The sequence below is a fragment of the Bombus flavifrons genome, chromosome 9 (genome assembly GCF_040668555.2).
Source record: "Bombus flavifrons isolate JBK064 chromosome 9, iyBomFlav1_principal, whole genome shotgun sequence".
NCBI classification, from domain to species: Eukaryota; Metazoa; Arthropoda; class Insecta; order Hymenoptera; family Apidae; genus Bombus; species Bombus flavifrons.
The window spans coordinates 12,559,969-12,570,275 of record NC_138450.1 but is presented as its reverse complement, the minus strand read 5'-3'; the positions used below and the strand labels follow the sequence as shown (position 1 = coordinate 12,570,275).

Below are 10,307 nucleotides of genomic sequence, written 5' to 3'. Positions count from 1 at the left end.
ATTTAGGAGTTTTGAACGAGATTTTGAGATTATTCTGGGTCCTTTTTTGCATCCTACTGAACTAGTATCATTAGAAGGATATTAAAAGTCACAAGTTACAAATTATCAATACCAAAATTGCTTTTCATCTATAATTTATAAAGAAAATTTTATAAATTAGAGATTATTCGATTATTTTATTTGCGGAAAGAATTGTAAGATTATAAAGAAGAAATCTGTAACTATAACTTATCATTTGTCATTTCATTAGTCATCGATATTATTAGTTAGTAGATTATTACAAGAAACGACCCTGATCTCTTTCTTAGTACTTCCGGTAGACCGAATCTTTTGGATCTCCTATCTCTGTTAATCGCAAGTCTGTAGTTCGTAAGTTGATTACTGTAATAACGGTGCGCTCCTGTCTTCTCCTTTCACCCTGTTTTCTTCTTCTTTCTTTTTTTAATATGTCCCTTTATACTCGAAGCGTTCGATGGAGAACGCTTGAAGACATTCCTTGAAAGTAACCCTTTCTTGAAAATAAGTAACCGATTCCTTGAACATAAGTACTGTGACATTCTAAGGTATAATTAATGTAATCGATAAATGTAAGGTAGAAACGAATCACCTTTGCGATACCCGATTCATTGATATCGATATATTTGTATCGAACGTTATACAAAGAGAGATTATAAATTCTTATTTTATTCTTTACCGTATTGTATGATTGTTTTCTAAAGAAACATACTTGTGGATTATGAACATGATATAGTAAAAACGATTGGGCATCGCAAAGGTGTTTCGTTGCTTTAGGTAAGAGTCGAGAATTTCTTTTACAAATGGCGGTTCGCGTCAAGTGCCGTTATTTTTGACGCGACATCTCGATTCACCAGTGAGAACAGAAAAGTATAATTTGTAACTCAGCATAAAATAGGTCCTCTGATATTGATTACGACTATCTCACGTGCATTGGGACGCGATTACGAGACGCGTTCTCAAAGGATACTTATAATTATACGAATAATCGAAAACGATATATTTAATACTGTGAAACGTGCATATTTTATACAGTTTACGTATGTTATTGTATTTACACTCGCAGAGACACGCACATGTCAAACACGTATGCGTCATTAACAGTTAACGAAAACACGATATACATGACGATTAATGACAATGACCGAACGACATACCTCAATTTCGTGGGTAGTTACCCTCCCTCAGTGCGTTTGCGTGGAAAAATTTGTTACAACTTAATTTTCTTTTATATTACAACTCTGATCGTCCGTAATCGTAAAAATTTTTAATACACGAATGTATATGTAATAGTGACAAGGAGGAATGCCAAAGAACCATCAGAAATATCGATCAGAGAATATTTTTGTTTCTTTATAACAAGATTATCGGTGGAAAGAAATTAGTAAACGCACTCTGGGCTACGCTTACGCGTTCTTGCAATGTACGGAAGCTAGTTTAATTCTTAGCCGAAAGCTACTTTAAATAGTGAAACGCTTTTTCGTGTCCACGGACTAAAAGATGCTTTTCATTCATTCGGAATGTTACCGCCGATTGATCTAACGAAAGAGAAGATTTTCCTTGCACTTCATAAAGCGGAAGTGAGACAAAGTCTTCCTCTTGTTCTTCTTTCACGAGATTAAGAAAAAAGCGTCCACGAGCATTAAGAATGATTTCTTTTTTTTTACGCGTAGGACGAACACGTAACAGTCACACGTGTGGTGCTACATATATATATAGATATTATATATATTTGCTTTTTATATAAATTTTATTAAGTTGCCCGAAAAGAGTATTTAATAGTTTAATACACATGTTAAGCGTATATTATCGATGTCTATTTACTAATGCAGAGTTCTGAAAGTAATAGTATATCAGATATATTGAAACAGAGTTTATATTTATATACGAGATTTTTCTATCGTTGACACATTTAGAAAAGAATCCGAAAATAGTCGAAATAATGATTATTAATATGCTAAAAATGCACAATTGATTTTAATATGCAGACTGTTCGAAAGTATTGCATTTTATTTTAAACGAAAAATATTCCGATGTTTACGGAATATACATTTGTCAAAAAATCACGGACAAAATTGACGATTCTTTAAAATAAAATATAGAGTGTATTTTCATATAATTACGTTTGCTATCCAATATATACTGCCATTATTAAAATCCCAGATACAGTCGCTTATAGTATCTGGCCTATAGGTTGGTTGTCTTCTTAGTAAAGTATATTAAAAACGAAGTCTTTCTAGAGGATAAGTGCAGAATAACTTTAATAACCAATAGCAAACAGTATATAGGATTTTATTCATTGTAACAAAATCGTACTATTGTCTTTTTATTACTGAGTACCTGGCCGTGGTTTTCCATGCGACAGCTATTTTTTCTTAGGAGAAATGCATTGAATTGAAGCTAGAAAAATGGCTGACAAAATCTTATTGTTGTAACCCCTAAGGGAAAATTTTATTCTTCAAATAAAAGTGCCTTCGATACTAATCATCTAATGTTTATTTTTGCTTCAAGATACTCTATAAGTTTTAAAAGAAAAGTCTAAATGTTAAAAAAGTAAAAAGCAGTAAGCATATTACACACATATTTTATTATAAAATTCAATATTAATATTATACACACACATTCTCATGTCTCAATCACAATCAATTCAAAACAAAATACATAATTTTACCTTATAAATAAAGATACATAATGGGAGAAAACAGTGAAAATAATCTTATTAGATCTTAATTGTACCTATTTGGTGTGAGCTTATGAACCCCTAAAATGAAAAAGATATATAAATATAATTATTTGAATAAATGTAAAGAGTACACAACCAAATTTACTTACACAATGATGTTATTAATTGGAATATGGATTAATTTAACAAAAAATCCTATAAATCCCATTATACAAAAACCAATGGCAGTGGCGATGGCAATTTTCTGAAATTCTAAAAATCATCGTACAATGAGCTACAGTTGAAACTCATTTGTCAATCAACTTTATTAAAAACCTACCCTTTCTATCAGGCTTCGTGCATCGTTTGATAAGACGAATACTGTCTTTGGCGAATTGACGTCCAGGTTCGGTGAGTTTCTTCACTTGATCCATTATGTTCGTGCAACTGAAAGTAAAATGTACATGTAACGAAGCAACACATTCAGCAAGTCACAGTTACGCCCGATTTTTATAATTAGAACAAACCAATAGATGTGCAAATTACATATGCTTTTGAACATATAGTACGCCTAATAATTTGTTATATCTCACTTGAACTAGATAGATTATATATATTCAATTTTGAATTCCTTAATAATAGAATTTGATTTATAGGTTATAACAAATGTTCTCTAGCGTATTATTAATATTTTTCTTAGTTTTCTTTAAAAAAAATCGGAAAATTGGTCTCCAAAACACTGTACTCACGTTGTGTAGTATTGGAGGACGACTCACAAAGTGTTATTTGACGTATACCGCGTGTACGGTATACGTATAAAAATCTGCGCTCGTCAGAAGTTGAGGCGCTACGTGGACACTATGCTGTAGGAACGTCACTTCCTAGTCACTGACGTTGGAATTGAAGAACTGCAGCGGGAATTTATAATTATTCAAATTTATAAAAATTTTCTGAGTGACTTTCTGAAAAATTGTAATTTGGATAATAGTACAAAGTAACGAATAAGTAATTTATGAATATAATTCACATGGATTCGCATAATTTTCTATTTCAAGAGAAAAAGTAAAAATGATACAGAAGGAAAAGTTTTTCTAAATAAATCAGTTTTCATTAAATGGAGGATAGATAAAGGAATGTTAATGCATGATATTGATTATCCATAATTTAATATACATAAATAAAGAAATTCATTTTATTATGAACTTTTTATTGAATAATATGACTTGAGAACTACTTACGAATTATGAAATGTCTGTTAGGGATTCCTACAATAGTGGTCACGATCATATAAACAGGTCCCGACATTCACTAGGGAAAACCATCTGAAAATTGATTCGTGAAAAAACAACATGGAAGAAAATAGGTTCTCGTTTTTACGAGACAGACAGAAATGAGTAGAGTATTTCTGTCTCTGTCTGAGACATTCATAACACGTCATACATGCGCAAAACGAGAACCTTTTTGTCTTCCATGTTGTTTTTTCATGATTCAATTTTCGGATGATTTTCCCTAAGCTCCAGTATGGAATGTCGAAATGATAGTGGCTGATAGTAGTCATAGGGTTTCCTAGAATATGAAATTTAGTTTTTTTTCAAATTTTAGCACGAAGCATGTTTTGTTGAATATAGTTATGTTCAGTCAGAGAGAAAATGTGGTTCGTTGTAATATTTAATAATATTAGCAAAAAATAACATTAACATTACAAATCACAGGTAACTGTAAAAAAACTTAACGTATAAAAGAAGATGGTTCTAAAAAATTATTTGATTATGTCATACTAATGTTAAATACATTCAATTTGTCCATCAGAATACTTCTGCAACATATATACTGTCACGAGTCGATTGTAGTATTGCATATTGTATAGATGTACAGGCACACATATATTAGCTTCGACTTTGAGTGAAATTTCTACATTATCAGTTACCTTTGACACTTACGATTGTGGTTAGCCTGTCAACCTGTCAGGGAATTATATTTAGAGACTGTACTTTGATCAAGGAAATTAAATATGCAGATTAGTCGAACCTAGTTCAAATTATCAAATTATTTTATTACAAAATATTTTAATTATTATACGAAAAAAATATGGGTAACAGATCCAGTCTTCTTTTACGTGAAGAAGAAATAGCACAAATCCAAGAAGCTACTGGATGTAAGTTTAATTTATAAGATACTTATGATATTTTAAAATGATATCCATATTCACTGTTTTGTTTATGAAATTCTTGTTTAGATGTATGCATATGTATTCAAATATTATGTAAGTTTATGCATAAGCATTATATCATTATTTTGATGTGATTATAGTTACACCAAACCAAATTGAACGCTTATATAGTCGTTTCACAAGTCTTGATCGTGGTGATTGTGGAACACTTAGCAGAGAAGATTTCCTGAGAATCCCAGAATTAGCAATAAATCCTCTTGGTGATAGAATTGTAAATGCTTTCTTTGAGGAAAGTGGTAATGATAGGGTAAATTTCTTACAATTTATGCAAGTGTTGGCTCATTTCAGACCCATTAAAAAGAATAGCCCTAATAGATTAAATTCTAGACAAGAGAAACTGAAATGTAAGTCAATAATATGTTGTTGATTAAATCTAGTTAAAAAGGTCTTAATATATTATAAGTTTCTTATTATTTTCAGTTGCTTTCAAAATGTATGATTTAGATAATGATGATTTAATTTCGAAAGATGAACTTCTAGCTATTTTGCACATGATGGTTGGTGCAAATATTAGGTAAGAAAGTAGTTCTGATTTATCAGTTTCAATGTAAAGTAACAATTACATATTTGAACAATTTTTATTTATTTATTTTAGCGAAGAACAGTTAACTAGCATTGCAGAGAGAACTATAGTAGAGGCTGATGAAAATGGTGATGGAATGATTTCATTTGAGGAGTTTTCTAAAGCACTAGAGAGGACAGATGTGGAGCAAAAAATGTCTATACGATTCCTTAGTTAATTTATTTATTTTTGTTTAGATGATGCACAATTTGCTGATGTGTTGAGCATATGTAAGAAGATTTATAATTAATATTAATGAATACAATTACCTTTTGTTACATCTGCCGGTTTGTGACAAGGTTGAATAACGTTTGGTATTTAATGGTACAATAAAAGGAAAGATATCGTAAATTGCATTTCTTTCAAATTGTTATTAAAACAGCTGCAGTTTTAATTAATAAAAAATAGTACAATATTATATATTTTTATGATTCATAGTATACAAACTCGATTGCCATTACAGATTTTGGTAACCTGTTGTTTACAATAACTAATCCATTATTCGTTCTGCTACACTGTTTACAATTTTCCAAAAGAAAAAGAGAAGGTGACCACATTTATAATAAAGAGCATTCTTGAAAAATAAGTTATGATATTAATGACACATTAAAAAAATGGAAACATGGATGTAAAATATGTATTACATTAATACTATGTATTTTATTTGTACATGAATTATATCTTGACTTCGGAAAAAATATTGGAGAATTATTATATATTTCATTAATCGTATATTTTCATTATAATGGAAATTCTTACTGTATCTATTTTACCTTCCTTAATAGACTGCAACTATAGGTGTCAATTATCATCATAGTGTCTGAGGCATTAAATTTTGCATATGCAAAACAATGAGAATATCTTTTGTATTGCTGCATTTTAAGCCGTGGATGATACAGCCAATTTTTTTAAATGCTCCATGAATACTTGTAGACTGACATCGTCAGTTAAGACAGGTGCTCCACTTTCCTAAATCATAATAACAATTAGAAATTATAATTGATAATTGTAGAAGTAGAGAGGAATCAAAGAGTTTTATTCCCAAATCCATAGAGAAAAAGAAGAAAAAATATTAGAGTTAGTTACAATTGATAAAAATATATTTTAAGAAAAAAGATGTCTTGATGCCAACCACCAGTGAATTGTGACAATACTGCTACAAAAAACTGTTAAAGTGTGTAGAATTTATATAGTGTGTATAATAGCTTTATAGCAACATGAAATTGTGTTAAATAATGTCAGATAAATTAAAACGACTCAATATTAATGTTCCTGTAAACTTTCGAAGTAACGATTAATATGTTAGTTATTTTACTACTGTTAAGAAACGTGTATGATAAAGAGAAAATAAATATTTTACTGCATAGATAGATATCAACTGTCTAGGTCTGTAAATTTTTTCGATCAAATTCCATTACCAAAGCAATGAAAGCAAATATAATAAGAGAAATATAATTATCAAATGAATGAAGAACACACCCCACTGGGTATCGGCATCCCCTGGTTGCAGGATCACGGTGATAAAAATGATGATAAAAAAAATTATTAGTTACGTATGATTGATTCATATTTAATATTGTTGAAAATAAACAACAAATAAAATAGTTTGATATAGAAAAAATTTATGTTGTAAATGAAACGCATCATTGAGAATAAAAATGAAAAACAAAATATACTTACCGCTCCATAGGCGTACATGTTATTGTGGGTTTGACTTGGATTTACTTTACTCAATAAAAATCTCGCTTGAGAACCACCTTGTTCAGTATCAATATATCTTGGTGCAGGAAACCGTTCAGCTAATATTTCAGCGGCATCATCAACAGGTGCTGCTAATAATTGTCTGAAATTCTCGTATTCCGGCAAATCTTGATATTTTAATTGGCGCCATTGTGCAATGGTCTGTGATAAATTAAACTCATTACGATCATATCATTTATTATAAGTAATCATAAGTAATAGTAACAAATAACTACCTCTCCATGGAATATAAGGATTTGGAAGAAAGTATCCATCAATAAAATCCTGTCTGGTTGAATAGACGAAGTATCTAATAAAACTGGTTCTGGGGGACCACTAAATCCATAACTGTACAAAATTGGCTGCACCATTATTAAAGAATTTGTTAAATCTTCTCGCATGAGCATATGTCTGTAATATGTAAAATTCGATTAGTAACGAAGCGTTTCGATTGATCGGAACACAGAAGTACAACAGCTACTGACCTATAAAAACTAGTTTCATCAGGGGAATTATTAAATACTTGTAAGAATTGCGATCTACGCAAATGATACATAAATTGAGGATATAAAGAGAAGTTCTCTGCAAGTCTAAAACTGTTTGGATCATCTTTTGCATATTCTCCGAATTTCTGGCACTATTACAGAAATCCTTAACGTTAAAAAAATTACGTGTGCCATGTAAAATATTAAATGCTAATTTAGTAAAAAATACGAACCAGTCTGATAAGCATTCGATCGACCCATCTTAAAACATCTGGTCCGTCATCACTCTCTGCTTTAAATACCGCTAAACGTGACATAAGAACAGCTGCTGCTTCTTGATCAAAACCAGCACTTATATGATGCAAAGATGTTGATGCATCCGCCCAACTGTAATAAAGAATATTGTAATTTAAAATACAATAATATTTAATAATTGGATGATTATATTAACGTACTTTCTGGCGATCGTAGTAACTCTGATTCTCCGTTGACCACTACTATGTTGATACTGTGTGATGAACTGAATGCAGCCCCTTCCACCTTGAGGAATCGGCGCAGTATGTTGATTAACAACCTCGAAAAACAATGCTGTAGTACTGGATGGTGTAAGGGAACAAAATTTCCACTGACACGTTCCACCTAATCCTACTTCCTGTTCTCCGACACTCGATCCTTTTACGCCTAGAGACACGCAGGGTCCAATCGCACCCGAAACTTTGATCTCTCGCGATGTCTTTATTTCTAATGTCGCATTAAATGCCATTTTCAAGTCGCCTTTATGATCCTTAGCGAACACACGTTGGAACGTTTGTTTAAATAGAGAAGAATTGAAAGAATCTCCCATGACCATGTGACCACCTGTTGAGTTACAACATTGTCTCATTTCTAACAGACCGGTTTGATCGAGAGCGCATGAGTATATATCTATTATGTGGCCATTGGTTGCGGCTCGTGACGCGAGAGAATCATAGTGTTTAGTCGCCTTTTTCATATGTTTGGCGTTATCTTTTTGAATATCATGGTGAGATCTAATAGGCTGTCTTAAGTCGTCCGTTACGACTTGACCTGGTCCTTGAGAACAAGGCCCACCGACAAATAACATTATTCTGAAAATAATAGTAAAATATACTCAAAACACTTAAATACAATGTTTACAAATGAAATATGTACCTAGCTCCTGTATTAGCATAACTGGCTTCCAAAAGACCAGTAGCAACGGCTAATGCAACACCAGTTGATCGCAATGGACGTTTTCCCGGACCGATCGGCCATGGATCGCGTTGTAATTCTCCCAGAAGGTCTGTTAAACTCATATCACACTTATGTACGGGCTGTAAAAAGCGATTAGCTGGCGGAAGTGGTTGTCCACTTGGTCCTCTTTGTTGATTTGGATTTTGACCTGGCATTGGTCTGCCTATACCTATAACACTCTATAATAAATATTTATTCTACATTGTTTTATTCTATTATAGAAAAATAAAAATATGTACCCAACATATCTTGGACTTGTTTTGGTTGTAAATCCTTAGTACCCCGAAAAACATAACTTTTGCTACATCCATCACAACCTAGTTCATGAACTTGGACCATTCTTCCAAATGTAATAAGACCAATTAGGGCATTAGGTGGGAGCAGAGAAAGTGACATTTGCAATGAATCTTTGAGGGAACCTAATTCTTCATCATCCATACATGTATCCACGACCAACAAGAAAATAGGAGGCAAACATTGTGCTCTCTGTATAAAAATAACAATCAATATCCTGTGGATCAATAAAAATACTGCTTCATCCTGATTTATAGATATTATTTACCATTATGGTATATTCAATTGTTGAAAACTTCGGTATTAATTCAGCCGGCTGATGTTGTTCTGAAATAGCAGCATATTGTGGAGGAAACTGAAAACATATTACATATCAAAATATTATTTTATTTCTTAAGAGAAGATAATTTTGTTTAGTTCTCAAAACAAAATGACTTGGTTCTTACAGGATTCCTCTGAAAGCAAAGGTTGCACACCCATAGCTTAGCACGGTAATCCACCTGGCACAGTGGATTCAAAATTGCTCTACAAGTAGATCTTGTACAAAGAACAGGATCATACTGTATTGGTGGAAGATCTGGTCTTTCTTTGATCGGTTGGTAAAGTGTTCCTAATGGCACAACAAGTCTGGTGGCATCTAAACGTGAAGAAGGCCAAACATTCCAAGTGATACGTACTCCATCGCGGTCTTCATTTTGTTGAATGAAATCTTCATAAGTAGTCATTTTTCTATGATTAAAGAATACCATATAATAACAAATTCAACTGATATTTAATTCCTATTATACATACAGTTTCTAAATATGTGACAAGTGTAATGGTGCAATCAGTGATTTTAGGTTAAACATACCTAATTAAATCAACGTTTAATTATCGTTTCCCGACAATGAGTTTGAAAGTATCTTAAATAATCTCAACTATCAAATTCTCATAGTTACAATATTATTTTACAATTGTATTAAAATGACACAGTTTCACCGTAACAGCACAACTCGTGCCGTCATTGAAGCCACGTCACTTGGAAGCTTGGAAGAATTACTCTGACGCATGCGTGCAGCGCTTTAATAT

At 32.0% G+C, this 10,307-nt stretch overlaps 3 protein-coding genes across 5 annotated transcripts; 1 reads left to right on the top strand and 2 right to left on the bottom strand.

Moving 5' to 3' along the window:
• Positions 1-2,581: 2,581 nt before the first annotated feature.
• Positions 2,582-3,580, bottom strand: LOC138183707 (protein transport protein Sec61 subunit gamma). The gene is made up of 4 exons (XM_069121046.1): positions 3,427-3,580; positions 3,018-3,124; positions 2,848-2,950; positions 2,582-2,776 (listed from the first exon to the last, which is right to left on the bottom strand). The coding sequence occupies exons 2-4, from the start codon at positions 3,109-3,111 to the stop codon at positions 2,767-2,769; spliced, it is 207 nt and encodes a 68-aa protein (XP_068977147.1). The 5' UTR covers positions 3,112-3,124; positions 3,427-3,580; the 3' UTR covers positions 2,582-2,766.
• A 597-nt stretch (positions 3,581-4,177) lies between these two features.
• elm (calcineurin like EF-hand protein 1 elm) lies at positions 4,178-6,841 on the top strand. Of its 2 annotated transcripts, XM_069121038.1 has the most exons (5): positions 4,178-4,389; positions 4,487-4,832; positions 4,988-5,251; positions 5,328-5,421; positions 5,503-6,841. In XM_069121038.1, exons 2-5 carry the CDS (start codon positions 4,766-4,768, stop codon positions 5,645-5,647), a joined length of 570 nt encoding a protein of 189 aa, XP_068977139.1. In that variant the 5' UTR covers positions 4,178-4,389; positions 4,487-4,765; the 3' UTR covers positions 5,648-6,841. The 2 variants fall into 2 exon arrangements, with proteins under 2 accessions (XP_068977139.1, XP_068977140.1); XM_069121039.1 differs by having other exon boundaries at positions 4,178-4,832.
• Positions 5,636-10,278, bottom strand: Sec23 (transport protein Sec23). 2 transcript variants are annotated; one of them, XM_069121011.1, is made up of 12 exons: positions 10,090-10,278; positions 9,686-9,968; positions 9,508-9,594; positions 9,185-9,431; positions 8,865-9,114; positions 8,150-8,800; positions 7,928-8,081; positions 7,695-7,846; positions 7,446-7,620; positions 7,150-7,371; positions 6,949-6,969; positions 5,636-6,438 (listed from the first exon to the last, which is right to left on the bottom strand). In XM_069121011.1, exons 2-12 carry the CDS (start codon positions 9,962-9,964, stop codon positions 6,349-6,351), a joined length of 2,328 nt encoding a protein of 775 aa, XP_068977112.1. In that variant the 5' UTR covers positions 9,965-9,968; positions 10,090-10,278; the 3' UTR covers positions 5,636-6,348. The 2 variants fall into 2 exon arrangements, with proteins under 2 accessions (XP_068977112.1, XP_068977113.1); XM_069121012.1 differs by lacking the exon at positions 6,949-6,969.
• Positions 10,279-10,307: the final 29 nt, after the last annotated feature.